The sequence below is a fragment of the Patagioenas fasciata genome, chromosome 11, assembly GCF_037038585.1.
Source record: "Patagioenas fasciata isolate bPatFas1 chromosome 11, bPatFas1.hap1, whole genome shotgun sequence".
NCBI classification, from domain to species: domain Eukaryota; kingdom Metazoa; phylum Chordata; class Aves; order Columbiformes; family Columbidae; genus Patagioenas; species Patagioenas fasciata.
In genome coordinates, this window is record NC_092530.1 from 17,446,925 (window position 1) to 17,472,879 (window position 25,955).

Here is a 25,955-nt window from a genome sequence, read left to right on the forward strand (position 1 = left end):
AAGTGGTGTCTTCATAAAAGAGGCACGGAAACTCAGTACAGCACGAGGGACTTAAGAACGTCCTTCAGTAAAGCTGCTTTTGTGGCCAGACACAGGCAGGGTAAGGAATGCAAGGTTCTCACCTTGGGGTTCCTCGCTTACGACAGCTTCCATGTTTTCTCCTTTCACATATTCCGTGTTAAGTCCCTCTGAGAAGCAATGATAAAGACAGTGAGATGGGAGAGTAGAAAGTAAAATTTGCTTTGATGCCTTAAAAACTCTGGAAACGGGCCTATCTGCTGTAAAAGTTAAGACGCCTTTTTTGCAACCCCCTCTGCATTAACAGCAGTATAGAAACATCAGTAAACCATAAACAGTGCTGAGAAAGCATTGCTGGATTTTAAAGTGACTGCAGAGGCTTGCCTAGAGGGCACAGCTTCTAGCAGCAGCCCTTTCTTCTGAGTCTCTTGCTTCATCTTTATCACGCGAGGCAGCCGGGCTCATTACTGTGCTCAGGCGCTCAGCTAGAAGTGCAGGGAGCAGGTACATCTTTGGGACGGGACTGCTGTGCAGTGGGGGTGTGCCTCAGCGTGGATGGATGGGTTTGTTCTCATTAAATCTAAGTTATGCAGAGCTGCAAGAAGCAGTTTAGAGCAGGGCCGCGGTGATGAAGCAGGATCCCAGTGGGGTGTCAAATCGCGAATAAGTCACTTATTTAAATGCAAAGAGGTTTCCAGTGTTTGCGACAAGTGCAGCCCAGGCTGAGGGGCAAGGCTGGGCGCTGCCAGGCCGGCGGGTGGCTGCACGGTGGCAGCAAGGGGCACTGCAAGGGAGCGGGCTGGCACCGCTAGCCCTGGCCCAGCCCAGAGCTGCAGAAAATTGAGTGAAGAGTGTCTAGGGTGCGCCATGTACCTCAGCCGGCCCCTACAGCTCCTCTAAAGAACTCTGCGGAGAGAGGCAGAGGTGGGAGCGCTGTCCTGTTGCATTCCAACAGGGAGGGAGCAGGGAAGGGGAGGGGGCCATGCTGGTTTGCAAAGGAAGGCTGAGGTAATCCACTCTGCAGCCACACAACACACATTTCTTAGGCATCTGAACTTGTTTACACATCTAAATGCAGTGAGAAGTGTGGCAGGGACTTCTCTATGCCTCACCACCAGGCTTTGACGGGCTAATTTGTACCTCACGGGGAAGCAGGCAGGGAACGGTGCCATGGCCGAGGCCAAGCAGCACAACCTCATGCAGCAATGGGGCAACTGCTGCCCCCAGGGTGTGGGAGCGAACAAAAGTTTCTGCAACTGGCTAAAACAACTCCATAAACCCCCACGCCAGCACAGACACTGCAGGCTCAGCGCAGGCTCAGGGCAGAGGGACCCGAGAGGCTGAGCAGCAGCCGAGGACAGGGCTAGTGAGTGGGAGATGCGGTGTAAGAAGAGAAGTGGGCTAAAGATGTGCGCATGCTTTAGTGGGAACAGCAAATGCTCGTCGGAAGAGACTCAAAAACGAGCAATGGATCTGCAGCCTCACCACAGAAGGATGGCTGGGCAAGGAGAAACGCTGAGCCTGTTCCTCTGTACTTCGAGCAAGTGGTCACCACACACCACCACTGCCTCCCCCAGGACATGTGTTTTGCTGGGATAACACCAAATGCAATTTATGTTTTTCAATAAAAAGCCACTTTTGCAGTGGCTGACGGCTCTTAGATTTCTGTCATGCATTGCAATGCATCTAAGGCCTGACATTAGCCCAGCATGCCACGTCTGATGGCTTAAATTAATCCTCCTTTATAATTAACTTTAATTTCCTGCAGCCTTTCTGGGGCTTTGTGTGTCTCAGCTTCCCCCTCATCAAAGCCTTTACTCTTTTTTTTTTTTAATTATTTATTCTTGCCAAAATATCATTTAAGTGGGGGAATATACAAGGGTGTTTCATTCCATCACATTCATTTGACTTTTCCTGCTGATCTAATTTACCAAGATGCTCCTGCTTGTTTCAAGCAGAACTGGGAAAATAGCATGATTTCAGCAGAAATTTCCAGCCATGAACACCCTTCCCCCAGAGCAAAGGAGACTTGCAGGAGATTTCATTTGATTAATTTGGAAAGAGCTTTTTCCAGCTGTTTGCAACCACCCCAAAATGGGTTGCAGGAGCTCACCATGGCCAGTCCAGTGCCATGGGGTGAGATTGTTGGGACACCTCCTGCAACACTTACATCAAGCAACTTTAGGGGGCAGCTCATGCAAAAGGCACTTTTTAGGAATAGGAACCTTTGCTGCTTAATTTGCACTTAATTGCAGCGATTGCTGCACACCTGCAGAAGGGTGGGCTGGGCTGTACCACTCATGGATGTCAGAGCTGCAGACACTTGCTGTGCTTCCTTCGCTGCTGCCTGGTGAGTTTTTGCCTCTTGCTGAGAATTTAGGGGTTTGGTTTTGTTTGGTTGGTTTGGGGTGGGATGTGTTTTTACATATTTACCCTGTCTGGTGTTGGTTTGGTCTTTGGCTGCGATGGTCAGTGGGTGCATGTGGGGGGCTGTGCGCGGCCTCGGGGGTGGCAGCAGGTCCTGGGGCTGTTGCTGCTGAGGGTTCCTGCTTATGCAATGCCTGATGGGACCAGGGGGCTCAATGGCCCACGGCTGGGGCAGCTCTGCCAGGTCTGAGTCACTGGATGCCTGACACCCCTTCTTGTCTCCAGGCTGGAAAATGGCAGCAGGGTTCAGGGGACAAATAGGTGGGTGCTTGCTCTGTACCCCCAAGGTGCTTGTGCAGAGGAGGGAACACTTACGCTGGATGCTGAAGCAGAACTTCTTCTGCTGGTAGGAGATGTAGCTGGTGACGGCCCCGATGAGCGCCATGGCCAGGCCGCTGGCGATGCCGGCGATTGTCCCCGTCTCTGCCACTCCACCTGTGGGGTGCAGGGAGTGGGTGCTGTGCAGGGGGGCACCTGCCCCACCCATCCCACCGCTGCCCCAGCAGTACCTACCTCCACCATAGTCATCGTTGCTGCTGCCCCCAGAACCTGCAAGAGAAACCAGCCTGCCAGTGGCCCCTCTGCTCCCCGCCGTGCCGGGCAGGGGAGGGGTGGCAGGGCAGCCCCAGGGTGCACGTCCCCTTGGGGTGCTGTGTCCCTGCTCCCCACACCTCTGCCTGGCTGCCAGGGTGGTTCCTCATTGCTTCTTGGAGCAGTCTGAAGCTGCTCCGCTGTCCCACCATGTGTGCTCGGGGGGAGCCTCTGCAGGGGACACCTCTGCCTGCAGACAGCGAACCTCATCCCCACCTTGCCACCGCTCCCGGTGTAAAGAGTGGGTAAATGAAATGTTGTTGGATAGTCAGACGGCACGCTTGTGCCATCACAGGGAGGTGACTGGTTAAGCTCCGTAATGTCAGGGAATCTTCACTTGGCTTGAAGTCTATTTTAAAATCACTTTCCCTGGAGAAACTGGGCTGTGAGGAGAAGCCGCTTCTGCTGGAAGCTGCAGTCCTTACCGAGCCACTTACATGCTGAATTTATGGAAGCAGGTCAGCATTGTATTAATGCCTCTGATGTGGTTTGTCCTTGGCACAGAGATTCATTAAATGTTGATTGGGCTTGTGGTGTTCATCTCTTGCTTGGCTGCTTTTAATATTTAATGCTGTGGATCCTTGTGAATGTGCAGGCTTATCAGATTGTTGCTGATTTTCCTCCTTGTTTCAACCATCGATGGTTGTGTGGCAGAAAGCAAATGAAGGCTTATCCCCCCTCATGGCACGGGGTGGGGCATATCTGCTTTTGAGATGGATGGGGAGATGTGGGTCCCATCAGCCCTGGTGGCAGCTGGAGCTGCAGAGCCTCCAGGAGATCAAAAATAAGCAATTCCAACCGCTGGCACAAGGTATAACCATGGAGGCCAAAAACTGTGTTCCCCTGGCCCCACGGCTGAGACCCCTTTTCCCCACATGCACGCCCTGTCGAGAAGGCAAGCGCTGTTCTGCACAGGGTGGTTTGTAGACTTTGGCTGGTATGGTGAATATCGCCCAAGATGGAACTGCTAAAGCAAACGCACGTAGGCCACCGCTTACCTTTCTTCTTGTCTGGGCTGTAGTCACCGCCGTCCACAATGCCGGCCAGGTCATCATCTGAAAATGCTTTAAAAATAACAAGAACAGAATGTGGTTGGCACCCAGAAGCAGGTGTGGGCACGCTGGGAAAGGCCACGGGCTTCATGTGTGCTCAGTGGCAATGGGGGGACTTGTTCTCTCAACCTGCATAAAACCAAAGTCACCCAGAAAAGCACTGAAGCCGCCTTCCTGGGAGGGCAAATGCAGAGCTGCCTAGAAAACAACACAACAGGAAGGAAAAATAGTGCGTACCTTGCTTGGGATGAGAGGGATCCCCAAAACTGAGCATGTTTGGATGGGCAGGGCTTGGAAATGGGACTTTTGGGGGATTCTGGGCAGGGGTCACCTGTGAGCATCACGCACCCAGGATGGGACCGGCCTCCTGCAAACTCCCACTCCTGGGGAAATTCTTCTCTGTCGGGCAGATGGAAGCTGCTCTATTTGAGTATTTTCTATTTTGAAGAGCTGTGTGGGGCTTTCTGTGCAGCAGGGCCTAGAGCAGGGGTCTGCACACCCATTTAAACCAGCGGCTCCCAATCAGCTGGCTACTCTGCCCTCAGCGAGAACAGGCACCAGTTAATAAGCAGTTCTGCTTCTCTCCCAATTACCAGCTATTAACAAAATGTTTAACTACAACTTATTTTAAGCTCACAGAAGAGGTAATAATTGACTTTAAGGCTAGCCTGAAAGAAATACCCCTGAATCAAAGTTTAAATATATTTTTTTAACTGAAATGACTGACATATTTACGAGTTCATGACAAGTTCTGGGGGCTCAGCCTCAGCTGGAGGAGCAGGAGAGTGGAAGAAGCGCCAGCCTGGCCCGGGTCCCGCGGGCAGGTAGAGGAGTCTCCTTCCCGGAAGAACTGAGCACCAGCACATCTTGGTACAGGCAAAAAAGTTCTCTCAGACACGGTTGTAGTGGGAACGTTTAATTCATGCAGGACAAGCGCAGAGAAACACAGTCTGGGAACCAGCAGCTGAATGAGTGGAGCTGTTGAACCCCTCGGTTCTGGTCCCAGAGGGAGCCTGGGGGTGCAGCAAGAAGTGTGATGGGAGGAGACTCAACACTGAGCCAGGCCAGCAAAAGGCTCCTTCTCTGATGCTGTGCCTTGGGAAGGGTTACCTTTGCCCTAATAGCCTGGAAGAGACTGCCTTATGCACTAGATTACCACAAAAAACAGATTTATGGGCTTAGTAATGAGTGTAAAAAAAGGAAAAAAACAACAAAAAACTACTATGCCAGAACCTGGAGAGGTCCCAGGCAATCCAGGGTGCAGCACTGCGAGGGAATGCATGTGCTGGTTTGTGACCAGTGCCACGTTCCAGTAGCTCAACGCCTCAACCTTTCCTGCAGGAGTCTGAAACCTGAACAAGCCCGCGGTATCAAAGTGCAGACAAGTCACCTAGTTAATACAATCTAATAAAATATCTGACTATTCATTACATGTGTGAGCAGGGTATATGGCCATCTCGACATCAATAAACTAGCCGTGCAAAGTCTGTTTTCTAGCTCAAGTGCTCAAGGGAACAATCCTTGTAGACAAATGATTCATTCACCAGAGTATTTTAGAGATGAAAAAAAATCTCCCAGCCCATAGCGTATGTTATGCCAGGACTTAAGCCTGCCCTAAATGTATGTCTTGGCAATGACCACGAACCCCAACAGCACATGCCCTCGGTTAAATAGCTGTCAGGTACAGGGACGGGGGGGAACTTAAAACAATCACTGCAGTTTAATGGGTCAGAAGAGACTCTGGGAAAGCAACCCGCAGACAGGCAGCGTGTCGTCAGGCAGAGCCCCTCTCTGCCGAGGACCCTCCCTCCCCTCGGTGCCTGAGGAAGGGGCTGCGCTGCCTGCGCGGGCAGGGCGGGGGTGCTGGCTGCAGGCAGCGGCTGTGGGCAAGGCAGCGCCTCTGCTTCTCCTCACCCCGTCACCCACCAGGAATGGTGTCTGAGAGCCTGTTCCCAAGAGGGGATGGGAGACAGCGAGGATCTGCCACAGGTCCCAAGGGACAGTGTAGCAAGTGGGATGGAGAGGGAGGTTGACGTACCTTCACCTGGCCTTATGTCTGGTCTCCCACCATCTTTCCTATCATTCTTATCATCAAAGGCATCAGCCAAGTCCAAATCCCCAGGATACTTTGCTGTAAAACAACATGGGGGGTTAGCAGTACTGGCCACAGGCTGGGGATCTCAGCACTTAATCAGTTAATCAAGGAAATGCTCAGCTTTGGCAGGGAAAAGTGCTAGTGAAAGAGATGAAGCCCCTGACGCAAGTATCTCCTGGTTTCGCTATACGGCATCATGGCAGATCTTCCAAACCCATCCCATTCTGCGCACCTGTGCTGCTGTGGGGAGAAACGCCGTGTTCCTCTGTGGAACAGCTTCATGCTGTGGCTCGAGTGCTGGGCAATCGGGCGAATCAAGTCAGGTAGAAAAGGTCAGAGCCAAACAGGCGCTCCCAAGGACCCAGCCAGCAGAGGGGACAGAGGCGGCTGTGCCGTATTGCCATGCTGGCTGGAGTGGCCAGTGGTTTGATCGCTTGGTGTTATTTTCCTCCATGAACCCCCCCGTTGATACCCTGAGCAGCCTGGCTCTGACAGAGTAACTATTGCCTTTGCCAAAAGGAGGCTAAAACCATGGCATGGAGCCAACCTGAGCTCCTCAGCCCTCCCACCAGCTTGCACCCTAGTTTATTACAATCCAAAATTGTTTGTTTTGTTTGTTTTGTGGGGTTTTTTTAAGTGTCAGAGTGCCTTTTGCCAAAACTGCTGGAGCAGGGAGCAAAGTGCCCAGCTGACAGCATGCCCTGAGCCTGTGGGACAGTGTGCTGGTGAACCCCGGCACAGCTGGGCTGTGTGCTGTGCTGGGGAGGACAGCAAGCCCACAGCCTGAAAACAGGCAGAGGAATGCAAAACGGTCCAGGAGCCACCAAGACCTCCAGGGGTCTTTTTTTATTTTCCCCCGGTGTCTCATGTCAACAAGCAAACTAGAAGCTGGAAGTACCAGGCGAGGGGCAGCAACACTGTCACTGTGTATCCTGAAGCATTTGGATGTGCTGGCAGCAGAGCCAGGACAAAGCCGGGGGGGCTGGGGAGAACATGCTCACCTGGGTTAGGCTTGCGGGGGGCCCTCGTAGTTTTTGGCTGCTTGGTTGTGGTGGTGTGGATGACATCCCAAAAGCTGTTGTCTGAAGGGAGGGGAAAAAAATGAGAGCAACATGAGGTTACCCTCTGAAACATGCATTTGGACGAGCATGGGAAGGGGATCCCCTCCCCACAGGGAGACTGGGGCTGCGCTGGGGTGGTTCAGTGCTCTGGTCCATCCACAGCTTCGGCTGCCCCTGCCCCTCGGTGCCCTGGAGATGCTCAAGCCCTTGGTTTGTCTACACCCAGTTCCAGCCTCCTGGCTGCCAGGATGGCTCCCTGTTACTTTGGGGAGTGTTTTCCCCCATCTGGAGCCCCAAAGGTGAGTACGCTCGCACCCCCCACCCCAGGCGCAGGGAGCTCTGCGGTACCTGGCTTCCCCGGCCTGGGGAAGGGCTTCGGAGTGGGCTTGGCTGGTTTGGTGGTGGTCTCCAGAGGGGGGTCAAAGTAATCAGCCAGATCAAAGCCTGTTGCAGGAGAGAAAGGATCGTTAAAACCCCCATTGTTTGGTGGGGATGGTGTGAGGCTTTGGGCACACATCACTTGTGGGTGCTGTACCAGTGATGTTGAACCATTGTTGGGGGTCAATGGCACCTGCGTTGGCACAGAGCTGCAGAGGGCATCCAGCTGCTCCCCTGCTCAATCACAACCGTATCACAGAGCCTTCAGATCACCTTGGCCATCACTTAACCCTCCCCATCCGAGCTGTGGCTGCCACCCACTCCTAGCCCCAGTGACCTCAAAACAATGTGTTTTGTGGGGGAGACCTGTCGCTGTCCTGCAGCACCTCCCAACAGATGGTGCAGATGAGAAGGTGCTGTGGGGACTGAGCTGGTGGTTGGAACCCATCTGCTCCCTGCACGGCTGCCTGTGAGTGACCCTGGGCTGAGCAGACGGGGCGAGGACACAGGAACCCACTGCAGGAGACCCTGGGTGAAATAACTCATCCAAAAAGCACTCCGCAGGGAAGAAAAAACTCACCAAGACAAAGCCTCAGACTCAGCATGTGTCCATTTCCCGGGGAAAATTTATTGGATCGAATGGGCTCTCGTTCGGGCTGTGATCCAAATGCTGAAGCCCTGCACGTGCTTCAGACACTTGGCTTTTCTTGTCCCTAGCAAAGACCACAGCGGCCAAGGAGCTGGACAGTCAGATTTGCTCAAATTTGTGCCAAGATCTTTATGCAAGGGCAAGAGGGTTCACTTCCGAGCACTCCCCTGCTGCAGTTTATTTTAGGCTCCTCTCGCAGGGTTGAGCAACCCTCGGCTCTTGTGACCATGCTATATTTAAGTAGGTATGTTTGGCCAGAACTGAGCCAGAGGAGCTGCTGGCAATGAAACCTGGGTGAATTTAAGGGAGCTGCCTCAGCTGGGGCAGATGCTGTGGAGCCAGCCAGCACATCTGACAGGCACAAGCAGCTGGAGGGATGTTTTCACCTGGATGGGGAAATGTCACCAGGCTGTGCTTTTCCATGGGGGTTGGGGATATCTTGGAGTAAAAGAAGGAAGGAAAATATCCTTTGGGGTCCCTCCTGGAAGAACAGCTAGCATGTGCTGTGCTGGCAGAAACAAAAGCCCTTGTATGGCTGAGCAGTGATTTGTGTCTTTTCCGTTGGGATACTACAAAAAGTGTGTGAAATTCAGCCTTGGCCATAAATGCTCCAATGCCACTTGTCTTCAGCAAGGACAGAAATATCAATATTGCATTTACTTTGGCCATATGGGAGGAGTGCACATATGCACACCAGCACCAGCTTTCCCACGGGCAAGTGAAGGTGTTCCAAAGCCCCTGCTAAGGCTGCAGCACCCACCAGCACAGGCGCAGCCCACAGCGGGGTTCGCATGGTTTAAACACCCACGGGAAGCAAACCCCATGCTGTACCTAAAAGACACACACACAAGGTCTCACCTGTCCCACCTGCTGGCTTTCTGGGTCCCTTGGGAGTGGCTGTGACAAAACATGGAGGAAAATGTTAGTTGTGGGCATCACTGAAAATGTCTCACTTGTGCTTTGAGAATAAATAGCAAAGATTTCACCATGAGCTTTATAGCTGACCATCTCTGGTCTGTGTTTGTCAACTTGGAGCCCAGAGCCACGAAACACCCGTGCACGCAGCATGTGGCCCCAGGAGAGGAGCTGCCCGTGCAGGAGGGTGAGCGGCAGCAGCATCGGGCAGGATCTGGCTCCGTGCAGGCAGTGTCCCACCGGGCGGAAAGCTGACTGCTGTAATAAACTGCTCTGAATTCAGACTCCCAGAGACAGCAGCAAACAGAGCAAGGACAGATGCTGTACAGAACAGCATGGAAAACAACAGCAAGCTGCCAATATTTTGTTGTTCCCTGCCCGGTTGGCTAGTTAAACAACAGATAATTTCCAGGGCTGCCTTATATATGGGAGGTTTCCCATCAGCTGGAGGAATTTTGGTGATACCTCAGTGCTCAGATTCCAGCTCCCCCAGCTGTTCCTGGGCTAAAACAAGCTCCAGTCAGCCTTCAGGGGGATTGAGTTGGTTTGTGTTTTGTTTTGTTTTCCCTTGTAAACCACTATCTATTAATAGTGGCTAGCATTGCCGCATATATGAATAAATTATGAGCAGGAGTTGTAGCTGCTCTATTCCCATTAATTTCCATTTGCGCCTCTGAATACTGGAGTACTTCTGCTGGGCTCTATTTCCAGTGTGCCGCTACAGTTTATGTGACCCGACATCAGACCCTTCGTTTGCTTTTATTCCGGGACTGATGTGATGAAGTCCAAGGCGGGACACAGCAGCCAGGGGAGGCTGAGGGACAGCGCTGTCACCTCCCCCTGCTCTCACAGCTGGGACTCCAGCCTGGGGAAACGCTGCTTTCCCTCTGCAGGAGGTGGCTGTTCGGCATTTCTAACCAGGTGTCTCCACGTACCATATAAAAGGGCTTGCAAAATCCTAGATGAGACCACTCAGGCCTGTGACCAAGCCTGATATCCCTATCCCCCTCCTGCTGAACCCGGCGTGCTGCAGGAGAGATGCACGGAGCATCCAGACTCCACTCCATGTAAACTCCAACATAACACAGCACAAGTATCTGTGTGTTGTTAAGACTATGAAGTGAGAGGTTTCAAAACTTTTTTTAGCTTTCATTTAAACAGTTGTGGGTGTATTTTGTGTGATTACAGGGGCCAGCATCACTTGCAGAGTGCCCCCCACTACCACCCAGCCAGGCACTGGGTCTGGGGATGGTCACCATGACCCACACGAGGAGGGATGGGCAGCAAGGGGTCCTGGATGCTGGGGTTTGCAGCTCCACCACAGCACCTCTGTGGCCGGGCAGTGACAGGGAGAGGCGATGTGTCCAGCGGCAGACCCGGCTTGGGCTCAGCCCTCAGCGCTGGGAACAGGCATGCCATGTGCCCCTGGGAGGGAGATGAGCCTCCTTCCATCAGCTGCTGTGCTGGCGGTTGGATTAGCTCTTTTGGGTGTAAAATGAGAGCTGTGCTGCCCTGCCTGGCCAGGCTCCGCGGGTTGCCTTCCCCAGGTGGAGAAGGAGAGCGGTTAGTGCATCATCCTCCAGGCAAACAGGGGCATGTTTGATAGCAGGTGTTACTATGACAGGCAAGGAAGCCAAAAAGACATGGTCAGTGCTGCTGCTACATCAAAGCACTGGTGTGCCTCTGAGGTTTGGCCACAGAAATCAAAAAGCAAAGGGCACAAGGTCAGAAACCAGCTTCTCCAGGACTATCCCCAGTCCCACCGGTTGGCAAGCCCAGGCACTGCATCTCCCCAGGCACACAATGAGGTGCACCGTATCCTCCACCACCCTCCCACCAGCATCAGATCGCAAAAGAACAATCGCATCCACTAAAATCTATTTGTTTTCTCCTCTTTAAAAGAATAAATAAACGTGACTTACGTCGCTTGGTGGTGAGGTCATACAAGGCATCTTCTAGATTGAAGTCATCTGTGTCATCCCCATGACCTGGAGACAAAGAATCAGCACTGGTTGTACTCATTCTGCACAAAGTCAACCGCCTTTAACTACAGCACAGCCAGACTTGTTTTCTCAAATTGCTTTGGTTTTTAGAGGGCTTTCCGCTTTTTTCTGAACCTGACCTACCGTCAGTGATGAGGAAGACATCAGCCTTCTCCAAATGCTGTGACTGTTAAATTGCAGAGCAGTCATCTCTGGATTTTCCATTTGTCTGCCCTAATGGATGCGGTATAAAAACACATGCTATGCTTAAATTTGTCAAGGAGAGCCTACCAATTCATCTCTCAAGCTGCCAATCATCTGTGGCTGTGCTCATGATTACATGTTTGCTAAACACCATGAAAACATTGGGACAGCACAGACAAATCCAGTGAAAAACAAAAAAGCCCTGCGCACCTTTTCCTTGCAAGAGCCTTCCAACATCAAAGGGTTTGTATGAAAATGCTGCTGCTGGCTGTCAAGCACAGTTTAGCATTTCAGAGACCGCCTGCATCGTTCCGCTTTGATAATGCAAACCAGGACCAAACCCCCATCCCAGGGATACACCTGACAGGCACAGGCAGATTTTTTGTTAGAGATGCCTCACCACAACTCCAGTCACTTTATAATATCCCAGGGATAACTTGGTGCTACACCATGTTCTCCTGCGATAGGGCCAGTTAATCCTTCCTTTCTCTGTCTTTTTTTTTGCATGGCGTTAATTACTGTTGACTTACCCTAGTTCTGAATGTGTTTGTCTTGATAAATTCACGCTTTTACATCTCAGAGCATGCTGAGTAATTAATATCCTTTGGGTTTGCTAAGTACTGCAGCACTGCAAGAAAACATTAAAATGGCTTTCCTCTTATTCCGACTGCTAAATGGATTTAGCTATTGCCACCTGAGCTCCAGCATGCTTCATGAATAAATTCAAAGCTTTACTGACAAGGGCAATAACAACAGGAAGGCACCAGTCCATCAGAAAGCAGGTATCAGCATTTCAGTGAAAAACTTCTACCAAGAGTGGTCACTAAGTACTGCAACACCTCCAGCTCCGGTTCCACTTACTCACACATCACCTCTCGTTTCATTTGCTGTCTATTTAAACGTACACTCAGCAAACCCAAGGGTGATTTAAATGCGGGATCTGTGGCTGGAAAGTTGCTATGGGCTGCTCTCTCCTGGCAAACCACTCGGTGTTAAGCTGCTGCTTGGGGGTGTGTAAGTAATAGATGTCCCAGCCCAGGGCTGCGTTTCTGATCGAGATGAAGGATGCCAATGCTTCCCGTGCGAGCCCGGATGAACAGCTGGCCACGGGCGATGTCCTGTTGCAGGTGGAGCCCAGTTCCCTCGCTTGCACGGGGTGTTGCTGAACCACCAGCACATCCCTGCTGAGACCCCACAAGCTCATTAGTGCAGTGGCTGAACATCCCAAGCTTGCAACTCTGGTAATTTTATGCAGGTTCCCTTTCCCAGCATGGCTTTTTCCCCAGCCTTTACTGGGTTTTCAGGAATCTCAGGGGCTCTGTCATTCTTGTCTTTCTATTTTAAACACTGTTTAAAAAAAGGTGGAAAGGGGAGACCACAGTGTGTCTCTGGTGGGATGAGAATCACTACAAACCTGTCTGGGGGAAATGCACTGTTGCTGTGTCTGATTTTGGTTCCCCCGCCTCCGCAGCAGGCAGGGTGAGGTGGCAGCGGGGATGTGGTGGTGGCATCAAGACTGGCATTGGTATGCCAGGAGCCATCTCCTCTCTACCCCCGCTCCCCCTGCTCTCTTTGATTAAATACACGTTAAGGGTGTTGATTTGCTGCATGCCAGCTCCGCTGACAGCACATCCTCCCTGTGCTCTGCCTTGGACGTAGGAGCCCAAATCCCAAGTGAGGGGGAGCGGGTGGCCCCAGGGATGTGTGCAGCTCACTGCACCTCTGCTGAACAGCTGTGGGGGTCATGGGGCTGCATGGAGACGTCCCCCTCAGTGAGGCCATGGGTCCTGCAGGTATTGTGAGTGCCTCAAAAAATGGGTTCCCCCCTGCCTGGCTTTGGGGGGCTCACCGGACTCGCTGGCTGAGCAGCCTTTATACTTCCCTGGGTTTGGTGACAGGTCCCCTCGGCATCTCTCCCCGCAGGATGGGAGGAAGGTGCTGCTTCCAGAATCAGCCTCCCCAAAGCCAGCTGGCACACCAACGGGTCTCGAGGCATGAAAGGTGCTCAGGGCATCCCATCCTTGCAGGGCTGATGTAAACCAGCAGCTGCTAATGTGTCCTGAGCTGCTGCTGTGTCCCAGAGATCGCCCTGCCGGGGAGAGCCACCCGTGGGGCTCGGGTAAAGGTTAGGAAAGTGTCGACACACTGAAATCACCTGGTTAAACTTTCCTCAGGAGCTGTGGTGCTTGGCATAGCCCATTTCCCAGGGCTTTCCCACCGCTGCCCACAGCAAACCGAGATCCTTTTCCAGGGCAATTTAAACCTAGGAATCCCCTGGCATTGGCAAGGATTAATAATAGATTGCCAGTTAATTGAAGCTGACAACATCTTTATTTCATGCAAAGGGTGTTATAGAGACATATTATACCTTTTATGGATCAATGACCAAGCACTCCTGCCAAAGGCACGCAAACTTGCCTGCTTGCTCCGGCAGACAAGAGCTGAATGCTTCCTTCCGCATTCTTTTTTTCAGTTCCTAAGCAGTAACAAGCCTGGCACTTCAAGCCAGATGCTTAAAATCCACCCAGCACTTGGTATGCATGTTTACCTTGCAAACACAGCTTTTCGGGAGGCAGCGCTGCTGCTCCCTGCACTGTCTCATGCAAATCCCTTTGCTCCTGAGGCCCTGGTCCCACCCTGCAATTGCTGGAGGAGTGGGCTCCTGGGCTTCCAGAACTCATCCTCTGATGGGATTCCAAGCGCAGCACACAGTATTTTTATATTAAGGGTTTATACTCTCCGGGAGAAGCTGAGGCACATGCCTACGTACTACAGCTCACAAGCATCCCGCTGTGATTGCGGAGGTGTGTGTCTGTGATGCATGCTCAGCGGTCAAGGTCCTGCAAACCCCCGACATTTCAGCTCCCCCGTAGGATGTACCTGCACTGCCAGCAGCCTGGTATGGGACTATAAAACCACTGATACGCGAAATCATCCTCCACTGACTGCTCGGTGTCAGGGAGCAGTACAGGATCTTTGCTGGCGTTGATGACTATTTTGTTGGGTTTTTTTCTCTACCGTTGCATTGGGTCCTTGGCAGGACTCTTGTCTCTGGCTGCTGGGAGCAAAGGCACGTCCCCAAGGACAGCTGGGACGAGAGGGGAGCCCTGCACACTGCTGGCTGGGGAGCAGTCGTACCAGCCCTGGAGCATCTGTGGGGCTGCAGGTCTACGGTAAGGGGAAAATAGGCAAACAAATCATGTTTTCCATATTTTTCTTCCATATGGTAATAAAAAGAAACCGAGCTGGGACACTGCATGGTGCCCAACGTGAATCCCCCAATGCCAGAGCATGGAGATGGGGGGACCCCAAGGCTGCAGCCACGCTGGGTGGAGGCTGTAAAACAGAGGTGTGAGCTACGGCCGAGCTGGCACCGCAAGCTCCCTCGTGTCTCACCGAGTCCCCCCTGCTTTGCTGAGGGTATTTTTAATCAGAGCTAGCTGCTCTTTGAAGGTAGAACGGTTTTGTGCCTTAATGTATTCTTTCCTCATTATTTTCTGTAGTAGGCAGCTCAAACACACAATTGTACTCGTCAGCTTTTTAGTTTTTACAATTATATATATATTCTAATTAAGCCCCACTGTTTGACAAAGCTTGAATTACAGTATCATAATTCACACCCAGTATATTGCGAGGCCGTCTGCAGCACTCGGAACGAGGTGTATTCCATTTTTAGTGCCAGCCCACGGATCTCTTTGTGCAATATATATGTGTTTAGCTTCCCTGGGAATTGAGAGCTCACGACGGTATGAGATTGACAGCCTGGGAGATTACGGGAGAATGCAAAGCAGGTACAAGGGCAGCGGAAAGTAATTCAAACTGCCTGACTTTAATGCATCTACCTTAGGAGTGACGCAGCAGGCAGCGAGTGGGAGAGCAGGGAGAAAGCACGTGCTGAGGTAACCGAAAGCACCAGGGTCTCCCCAGCGACCAACCTCATCTTTTTGGCTCTGAGTTACAGTGTTGGCACAGGCAGGCGGTTCCCTGTGCAGGGCACCCACAGCCATGCTGGCACCTCTGGGCAGGGCGCTGGGGATGGAGGGTTTTCGGGTGCAGTGTCACGCTGCCCGCGCTGGGCTGCATCCTCGCAGTGGTGTTTCCCACTGTGTCAGGAGAGATACAGCCTCAAAGGTCTGCAGGGAGCAAACAGCTGCTCTGTGGGCACAGGGCTGGTCTGCTGCAGCTGAGGTGCCGCCAGGGGTCCCCAGGGACCTCCCCTGAAGCACGGAATGGCACATCAATCCCAGTTGGAACAGTGACTCTGGTCAGCACAGACCAGAGCTTCAGACTTGCTGAAGCCCCAGCCGCCTGCCAAACACATGGTAAAGTTACTTTTAAGCGCCAAGTCACTTGCAAATCTTGAGTTCGTGATGACTGCTAAGACCAAGGCACAGTCCTGTGTGCACAGGGAGAGCAGAGCTCTTTGGAGCTGGGGCATTGCAGATGTTCTCTGGGAGCAGCTCTGGCGGGCCAGGCGGGTAAGGACAGTTTGGAGCAGACAGACTTCTCTCCAGAGACGTGCCCAGGCTGTTCCCCGAACACAGACCGCCTCCTCAAGTCAGCTCTGCTTTGCAAGGCAGACTCTGAACTTCCTCTGGGCCGTCGTCCCTGCACGAACACGGCGGTGGCAGCCGGCCGGGGCGAGGGTAGGCAGGATGGCAGCAGGTTGGTGGCTGATGCAGGGGCACACGGCCCTGGTCTGGGCACCGGCACTGAGAGCGGTGGGACACAGCCCCCACCTGGGGTGGCCCCTGCGCCTCGCAGGGGACGAAGCAACACTGCCATCCTCATCCTACATTCCCAGCGAAACATTTTGATTTCCAGAAGTACTAATCAAAATCACTCTTGATTATGGCAAAAACAACCTCTGCGGATTTTTTTTTTCTTATGCAATTAACAAGGGTATATGGTAATTCCAAGCAATCTTGCTCTTGAGATTAAAGGCAAGCCTGCCAGGAAGCACATGAATAAAGCTTTAAGATGAGAATTTGCATAATGAAGACTTTCTCTTTTGTGGAGGGGCTAATGGTGGTTATGTATGAAACTTATTAACAGAAATGCCTAAAAGCCGGGCACAGCAGTGCGGACAGGATGGGCAGTGCAGCCCTGGTGCGAGCAGTGCTGTCTGCAGCTCTGGGCAACGCACCATGTTTGCGTTTTTAATCCACAAGAAAATTCCGCATTTTAAGCCACAGGAAAATCCTGTCTTTCTGTGCACTGTGGCAGCTGGATGAGAAGTAGATGTCTGTTGCAATTTGATTGCAAGGATTACTAGGAATAATTTAAATTATTCGGTGGCAGCATCTGATATGCTCAGCACCCAGTGAGAGTGATGGAGGTAGCAAGGAGAACATGACCAGCAAAACCAGCCTGGGTCTGGTGGGCTCCAGACTCCTTCTCAGCAGACACCCATTAGCACCGGGATCTGCGACCAGGCCAGAAAGGCCACTGTCCCGATGAGCAGGAGAAGGCAAGTCCTTGCTGGAAGCTGCCCCCACAAGGCGCTGCACGCTGGAGGGATGCTGGTATCCATCCACCTGGCATCACACCATGGGCTGCCCAAAGGTCCCAACACATCTTCTCCCCACCTCAGGTGGAAGACAGTCCTCCAGGTTGCTCCCAAAGCACCCGAAGCAGTGCTGTCCCGCACACCCTGCGGTGTCCCATGTCCCCAGGGAGCAGCTGGTGGCTCAGCCTCTGCCACCACACTGGGAGCCACTGGCAGGTTTGCAGAGACCAGGCACTAAACACAGCCGGGAGGAGTTTCTCATCCACTGCCATCTTGTGCAGTCTTTCTCATTCCTTCACTGCAAGATTTAAAACCCCAGAGGAAACACGTTTGTTTCCTCTTTGTCAACAGCCACACCTGGTAACTGGCCCAGTAAACACCGGGAGCACCTGCATGGAGCCTGCAAGGAAACCTTGAAAGCTGAGGGCTGAGGACAGGGGCTGGCCTCTTCCTCCCGAGTCTTCTCATGTGAGAAGAGCCCCTGCTCCAGACCTGTTCACAGGAGGATGAGCTTTGCCACCAGGCTGCTCTTCCCCCAGCACTGCCTTTCTTGGAGCAATGGCAGCTCCAACCACCAGACCCACCAGCTTCTACCACCAAACCCACCAGTCTCCATGACCAAACACCCCTAAATCCAGAGGTGTTTCTTCATGCTAAATTCTCATCCCAACTTTCTCCTTCTTCACAACATTTCTCTTTCACCTGCTTTGATTCTCACTGACTCAAACCAGTGGGGAATACCGTATTTCCATGTTTCATTTAAAAAAATGAGATGATGAGATGAGATATTAATGCAGTGGCTCTGTCCTAGCCAGTTGATTTTTCTTTTCAAACCAGCAGGAGGTTGCCAGTTTGAGGATGTAGGAGCATGGCAAAGGGGTCTTTCTCCACACACTTCTGGACTGAGATGTGAAGGAGCAAATTTGCTGTTGTAGGAAAACACAGGGGTTTTGCATGTTTCACTTCTCTGCCAGTGTCAGTACATCACCATGTTAAAGCTGCAAGCTGGAGGGGGCTGCAAGCACCAGCTGGCTCAGCTAGAGATGTCCTAATCCTGGGGTGACGCACAGAGCACCCCTGGGCAGCCACACAACATCTGTTTTGGGGGGGTTCCAGCCCAGGACTGCAAGTGTGCAAGGCTGGGAGGGGGAAGTGAGGGGCCCACGTCACATGTCACATTGCATCAGATGCTGCCATGCAATGTGACAGAAGTCAGTGTCACAGCAGCGAGGCCATGGAGGAGCCCCAGTGCCCAGGGGACCGTCCTGCCCCTGCAGGGTGGCAGGGTGGCGACTGCAGCCCCAGTGCTTGCAGCACAGCCAAGGGTCCCTCTGTATCCTTCATCCTGTGTTCCCACCCCAGCCTGTGGCTACAACCCCAAGGAGGAGTGTGACTGCACAGCTCCAGGAACTACACCACCCTCAGCAGCAGCCTCAGTGCAGGGACCGCCAAGGGCTTGATCTGCTGAATGAAAGCGTCTGGTCCCAGGGAGGCTGCAAAGTCCCAGGCTGGGCTGGAGCCCTCAGGAGACCTGAAGGTCGCCAACCCGGTTGTGTGCCCCAGGCTCCCCAAAAGCATTGGTCAGAGCAGTACCCCCCACCACGGACAGATGAACACCTCCAGGTGCCGGCAGCAACAGCTCAGAGTGAAAAGCAAAGACCCATCAAGGGCAGCGCTACTGGAGCTAGAAAAGGCTTCATATTGGTTTTTTTCACAGGATGCACTAGACCAGCAGCCATTCATGGGGTCTGCCCTATCTCTGGCTCCAAAGCATCATCCTCTCCCTGACCCCACGAGAAACAAACATTTCGCCATGTCTTCTTCCACCCCTGCATGGTCAGAAAGCAGGTAGCCTTGTTCTGGCATCACAAGATGCCAATCAAAATGGTTTTCTTCAGTATCAGCACTCAAAGCTTTCAAGGTTTCCAAGGCTCTCTGATGCCTCTATGCATGGAGTGGGTGACATTTCCTAAGCTACTTTTAATAAGACAATCGTTCTTTGAAGCTTGTGTCAAAGAGGTCTCTGCTGCAGCATTGCCAAAAGCTGCTTTCAATTAGTCCCAGATCAATTGCATCAGGAACAAAAGGCTGGAAGGTTTTGAGCACAAGTATTTAAGGTTCCTCCCTTTCTGGGGTGTGCTTGAGATCAGCTGTACCTGTGATGAGGATACTAGCCTGTCTCAGCCCTCCTGGGTGTTCTGCTGCTGAGCCTACAAGGAAAATCTCTGACCCTCTCTGTGACTTTGGAAAAATGCTCCAGGTAGCGCTCAGTAATTTGAAGGCGCATCTGATGGGAAAAAGAGCTCTTTCTTATTTTCACTCTTTTGCTGTTTGTTTTTGTATATGTGTGTATATATATATATATATATTTTTTTTTTTTTTTTAAAGCAAGGACAATTTATTATACCTATGGGGGAAAGGATGTGTATGACATCATTTTTTTTTTTTATTTCCAGACCCCAACCACTTTGCAAGTGGCAGACGGGAAATTAGCACTGATCCCACTGCACAGGTTAAGGAACAGCTAACGATGACTTTCTCAGGTCACGGAAGAACCAATAATGTCATCCAGAACTCGGGTTTGTCATGCCCCAGCATGCAGGGATCTGCTGGAGAACTGGATTACTGGTCCTGCAGCAAGGGAAGGGAAGGGGAGACACGAGGTGCTGTGACCCTGTTGCTGAGCAGGAACTGGGCTGGTTTCCTGCAGCAGAGGGCAGACAGCCCCGTGCGGTGATGCTGGGAGCGAGCCCTGCCAGGGAAAGGCAGGAGTGGGAGGTAGGATCCCAGCTGGAACCACTTCTGGGGCAGCCTCAGCACTGCCTGTGTCCAGCTGTGCTGCCCCTGCCCTTTGCTCAGCATCAGCAGGCGCAGGGTGGGAAACACAGTCTCCAACTCAATTGCTTCGTGATCCCTAGTGAAGGTGAAAAAACACTGCAAGTTCCTTTTTCCTCCTACGGCTGTGGATGCAGGACTGAAAATGAGGGTGCTTTCATGTTTTCCTGCATGCAGTCCGCCCAGAAACATTACAAGGCGCATTCACAATAGCCACTTGATTTCCGCTTCTGCATTAAGTAATGACTACGAATTTGCCCAGGGCCAAAGACGCCTGTTTATCAACAAGACAACAAATTGTGGCATGAAAGCATTTTGTTCATAAGCCAGCGCGAAACAACAGATAATAAAACCAGTGATGCAGAAGCCCAAAGAAAACTGAAGCAGGAGATTAAATGCTTATCACCTGATTCCCGATGGAGAGAGATTGCTCTCATCAGATAAAGATCAAGAGAAGATGCTGTAGTTAAAAGTAGGTAAATAGGGAATTACACGGTAAAAATGCTGGTTCATCACTTGGGGTGCGCTGCTCCTGTTGTACTGTGCTACTTAAAATCGGAAGCACAGCAGCACTGGAAATGAAGACTTGGGTGATGCCGACAGATGGAGCGAGGCCCTGGGAGCCCCCTCCTCTGGCTGAAGGCATTCGTCTGTCCCTGTCACCACAGCCTGCAATGCAGGGCCACTGCTGCGGTGCAGCCCCTGTAACTGCCTGCTTGCCTTTCCACAGCACCTCACCCTGCAAATACTGGCTATTTGGATCAGGGTGGGGAGTTGTTTAGGATCCAGCCCCTCCTGCTCGCTGTCTGCACCCTCCTCACATCGGCTGCGCTGGGATGCACAGGGCTCACCCGGCTTTGGGCGAGGTGGCTCTGCTGCTCCCTGGAGCATCGCAGACCCAGGACTGCTACGTCCTGCTGTGGGAAGGGGCTTCCAGTACGGAGAACAACAGGGAGGCAGGTGCTGCATTTTGGGTAGATGGTGCAGGAACTGGGGGTAATCGTTAACCATTGATCATGGTCAGTCTGGTGGCCACACCACCACCACTTTTGGCTCGCCCACGGCAAAGGAAGCTGTGCCATATCCTTTGGCTTTTGTACCGTCTCGTTTTCAATAAGGTAGGTTTGGCTCCTTGCTTTGACAGAGGAGTTTGGAGAAGCCCCCTGGGAAGCAGTTTGGGGTGTGCATCCCCCCTGCTGCTGTCCAGCACAGCCTCACACGTTTCCCCTGTTATGTGGGTGGGAAAGGTCTACTGAAATACTTCTGCCAGGGGGAAAAGTGTTTCTGTTAAGACAACAACAATTTATCAGGACAAATTCTGAAAGTTCTTGTTATAGAAATTAGCTTTATTTAAAAAATAATTTCATTACTATAAGTTAAAATGTCATTTTTAAGTCATGAAAGACAGCTGTTAAATCCTGAGATAAAAACTTCTAGATGGTAGTGCACAGCTACCTGGTTTTGCCTCCCATCACTAGGGCAACAGGTGCCTTAAAAACAGAGCACCGTTTGCTATTGATGTGGCATGCAATAATTTAAACACAAAAATAGGAGCACGCTAAGTTCAGAGAGAAATCCACCAACAGGTACCTCGTGCTCTCCAACCCTACTTGGGGAAGAAACAGCATCAACGTTTACAAAACCAACAGTTTGTCAACTGTCACTTTAATTCAAGCGTTATGGCTCTGAGATTTCCTCTGCAAAAGTATTTAAATCAGTCACTCACTTAAGACCATTGTTACAAAAAAAGACGGGATATGCCTTTTTTTCTTTTCAAACGTACGCTTTAACCTCACTTTAAAATGCTCTGTTTTCTGTATGAGGCCAAAGACACATATTGGGATCAGTGTGCACTTTTGAAAACACATGCGAGCTCAAAGCTTAGTGCTGTTGTATGGATTTTTGGAAATAATGAATTCTGGTTTCCTGGCAAATAATTACAAACTGCATGGCACCCGCTCAGTGTCTCCTGACAGTGCGTGAGACAGTCTGTCACCAGCAGCAGTAGCTGATGCCCAGTGAGTGGGGCCAGGCTGAACACCCACACCTAGGTTAGAAACCAGCCTGGTTCAGGGTCAGTAAAGCTGGGCTTTGCCTGGGGGAGAAGGGGATGCTCAGGGCCGGCTGCACATGTCACCTTGGACGGTTTGGCTTTGAGGGGCTGCAACCACTTCAGCCTGGAGTTGTGATGACATCAGGTTGTATGGGGATTTATCCGGTCAAAAGAACTTCCAGGGTGGGAAAATGTGCTGGGCAAGGGGAAGGTTTGCCAATTCTTGGTCTTTCTACCTCTTCATGGCACAAGATTGTAAGTATATTTGGGCTTTGTAGCGGAAATTATGCAAGTCTCTGAGAAGAATGCTTTGTACCAGAGGGCAGGATGGGACCTGGGGAGGTTTTGGCTCAAAATGACATAGATGCAGCCTGGAATTAGCTTTGCTCAGATTGTGTTGTCTGGGAAGATGAATCAAGTCTCGCAATAGCAAGGACACCTGAATGGAGGTGGCTGGTCACCAGAGAGACGTGTTCCACCAAGCTGCTTGCTTTCATCCTGTATCAGTCATATAGAGTTCTGATACAGAGATAGAGATTTTCCCTAAGCTCCTACTCCAAAAGCAGGTTTGTCAGCAGACAATGCTCTATGGTCACAGATTAATGTGCTGTTTGAAATCTTATCTCGTATCTAAGGTCCCTTCTGCAGCACAAGCACCTCTTTCATCACCCACAGCTGCAGCTGGAACACTCTTCTGCTTGTTTAGCTCTTGCATCCCAGAGCACACAATGCAGTTACCCCAAAACACCCAAGCATGAACTTGTCTTTCTGAAGCGGGATTTCAATACAATTCCTCCAACTTTGACAAGTTCTTCCTATCCAGATTTCTTTGTGCATGGTCAAAGAGAGCGTTTCAAAGGGCAAGGAAAATGCTGAGCAATTCTCTCTTCCCAGATCCTTGTTTGCTGGAAACAGTCCCGTGCCAACCCCTCACCTGCAGAGCCCTCCAACAGCCCAACAACGCTGTTTGCAGCATCCCTCCTCCCTGTCTGAGCTGCCACCACCAAATTCTTGCCAATGCCTCTGGTTTTTTTCTTTCTTTGGCTTTTCTACACATACATGCCCTGCCAGCACTGAATCCCTACAGCAGACCTGGCCCGCTCCTTCCTTGAAGACGCTGCTCATGTGGCTTAGAATCTTGGGGAAGAGGAGCTTGCACTCAGCATCAGCTTTCTGCCTGTGCCCCAGCACTCCCGCTGCAGTAGTCTTCTGTGTTTTTCCAGACAATATTGGAAAGCAATGAAAAAGGATTTTGGAGTGACTACAAGACAGTTCTGTAAATATGTATTAGCATTAACTTTATCCACATCGCACAAGTGGGGTGAGCTTTCAGAAGACCAAAACCAAACCTGACCCTGTGCTGTTCAACTGAAATTCCTACAAGTGTACAGAAAGCATTTGCCTCTCGCTTTGCAGCAGCTAACGGGATTATATTTGGGCTCTGTTTTCTTCTCAAAAGCACTGTTCACTCGGCAGATATGTTCTTGTCTTCACATCTCAAATCACAGCCAGTGACTCCAGCATCTGGATCCCCAACTTTGAAGTTTCCTTTTCTAAAAGTCCTTTCATGTTCTGTGTTTTGATATGCCACATTCATCTTCTCCCATTTTCCTCTATTCTAGTTCTTCCACCAGTTGTGAATTATATCAGTCAATCAGATTACAAAAGAATTATCGCAAAGGTTTTCTCTTAGCCATCAGAGCTATGTAGTTTATTAAACATATGTTTTGTTATTAGAGTGGTTTCAGAAGCACTGTGTAATAAAACCCCAGGTTTTCCTTTAGTTAATTGTCAAGTCAATGCCTTAAACCTCCAGGAAATATTTTTCCAAGGAGAAACAAATTTGGTTTTAAACTGAGCAGTCCTAAACGTTTATTCTAGTCAACACCGGAGATCAATAGACTCTGTTTTATGTGCTTTAAGGGCTCAAATGGTTGTAAGGAAAAAATTACATCTTTGTAGAGGGCAAAAAACCCAAGAGTTAAGCAGCCATTTCCAAGCACAGATATTTCTAGGCTGGTAGAGGAAGTTACAAACTACAAACAGAAGCATGGAACTTAATTTTTTACAAAGCTCTGTACATAAATATATGGGTATGGCACATTTAATTAATGCGTATTTGTTCCAAGATCAGAGATAAGTGGTAAGAAAACCAATTTATCTTCTCCCGCTTTGTCATAAAGACACTATCAAAGTAAAGATTATTCTTTAAACATATTACTATGACTCACTGCTGATACCTAGTAATTGTAAATTCAACAACATAACGATGTATTATAACTATAATTTTTAGCGCAGGTAAATGCTTTGCTCAACGCTGCCATCTCCTTCACTTCCACCAGCAATCCCAAACCAAGGCTTTAGCTTCTACTCCAAGTAATTCCTCCCTGCAGCTCTCCTGGCACAACCGTGATGAGCAACCCTGGCAAGTGATGGGCGAAGAGCCAGCGGGTGACCTGGTGCCAGCGCTGCCTCTTGTGCCAGCTGTGTCCACCACTGCCTGCTGCAAAACAGAGCCTGGGCACCTGGAAGAACATCTGGAAAAGAGCTGGCTCCTTTCTGCTTTCTTTGCGCTCTCCGTTGGGCACCACTGTGCGGAGACTGTGCAGAGGAGCTGCCTGCAGTGACTGCAGCCATCTGTGCAACAGTTATAAATAGCTAATTATACTGTCTAATATTACTTTCACATATAAGTAATTATTGTAATTGCTGGTGGGATATTGTAGTCACACTTGAGAGAAAAGGTGATCTGTGAGACGCCGCCTATTAAGACAAAGGATGACAACATGAAGAGTCGCCTGTCACTGCTGATACTGTAACTCTGGAGGACATGCCCAAATATTCTCATTGCCAGTTTGTAATCAAGCTTTTCTCGCAGAACATAAAGCATAAAATCTGGATATGCCTCTTCTGCCTGGCCTGTAAAGGTAACCTCGTGCTCCCTGCAAGAACACTGATCTCATATGTCAAATTTGCCATCTTTCCAGGAAAACACACCAGTGCCTTTCTGTCTGGCTTACCACAGGAGTGAAGACAGGAGAGAGGAAAAAAGTAGAAAGGTCCTTGTTTGACTGTTTTGCTCCTCATTTTGCACAAACAGAGGGCTAACCTCGGATGACTCAAACTTAACTACATTCTGGAAAGGCCATAGACCCGCAGATTTAAAACATCATGCAACGCACTAGCATAGGGAATGCTTGACTATGGCTGCAGTGAAAAGGTTCCGCAGGGCATGTGGTTTCCTCCACTGCCTCAAAATCCCCGACGGGGACACGGCAGCACGGCTGTGGCCGATAGCACACGGGGTGCTGAAGCACAGTCACGTATGAAGGGAAATGCACTGGAATTTGACCAAAGAGAAATGCAAAACCTACCATATTTTTTCAATTAAAAAGCGGTTTTGTTCCCAATTTATTGGGCAGCCACAGCTGAGCTGCACATTATTCTTCTGTCAATGGTGGATCCGGACCTCAGCTGCAGAAGTCAGGTTATGTACCAACTTTGTCTAGTTTGCCATCTTTGGTTCCTGGTAATTTGTAAACCTTGCAAGAGACTGAGCTGTCTGCAATACACCATTGGCAGTGCTCGAAAGACTGTTTCAGAACAAGAAGCGAAAAAAAAAAAAAGCCAGCCAATAGAGGCAATGAAGAAATCTGATTTCTGTTGCTGCTGGGCAAGGAAGCCCTGCCTCCGAAAGCCACCTCCTCACCACCACCTGCTGTTTTCCTGTGGGCACGGGATGATGGGGGGAGGCCACCCTGGTACCCGGGGCACCAATTCGGTGCTCAGGTGGGGAAGGCCTCTCCAAGCCTCTGTCAGGGCACTGCAAAGCTGCTCCAAAAGGTCTGGGAGAGCGATAGAGGGAGGAGCAGGAACCCACCCATGGGTCAGGAGAGCCACCACCGAAATACCAAAACACTGAAGGATGAACCTGAGGCCACACAGAAAGGCTGAAGCCGCACACCAGGTACCTCATCTCTATGCATCCAGTATTAGCAGGGCTCTGAGCACAACAGGCTGCAAGTGCAGAGCCCGCTTACCTTTACGTAGTTATTTCCATGGAGAGACAATTTAAAGCAGCTCAGACAGAGCTGAACTTAATGTTGTTCAATTACCTGTGAAGCCTTGCACTGGTGGGAATGATTTATGAATGTTTCAGTGAAATTCATTTTGATACAAACACAGC

General features: G+C 50.8%; 1 protein-coding gene across 1 annotated transcript in view; it reads right to left on the reverse strand.

Moving 5' to 3' along the window:
• CD99L2 (CD99 molecule like 2) overlaps window positions 1-25,955 on the reverse strand; it is a 32,001-nt gene that overhangs the window by 4,115 nt on the left and 1,931 nt on the right. Inside the window, exons 2-10 of the mRNA XM_065846171.2 lie at window positions 11,109-11,174; window positions 9,130-9,168; window positions 7,593-7,688; window positions 7,185-7,265; window positions 6,127-6,219; window positions 4,035-4,100; window positions 2,959-2,994; window positions 2,761-2,880; window positions 123-188 (exon numbers count right to left, since the gene is read on the reverse strand). Coding sequence (XP_065702243.1) covers window positions 123-188; window positions 2,761-2,880; window positions 2,959-2,994; window positions 4,035-4,100; window positions 6,127-6,219; window positions 7,185-7,265; window positions 7,593-7,688; window positions 9,130-9,168; window positions 11,109-11,174 — 663 coding nt within the window. The remainder of the gene's footprint in view (window positions 1-122; window positions 189-2,760; window positions 2,881-2,958; window positions 2,995-4,034; window positions 4,101-6,126; window positions 6,220-7,184; window positions 7,266-7,592; window positions 7,689-9,129; window positions 9,169-11,108; window positions 11,175-25,955) is intronic.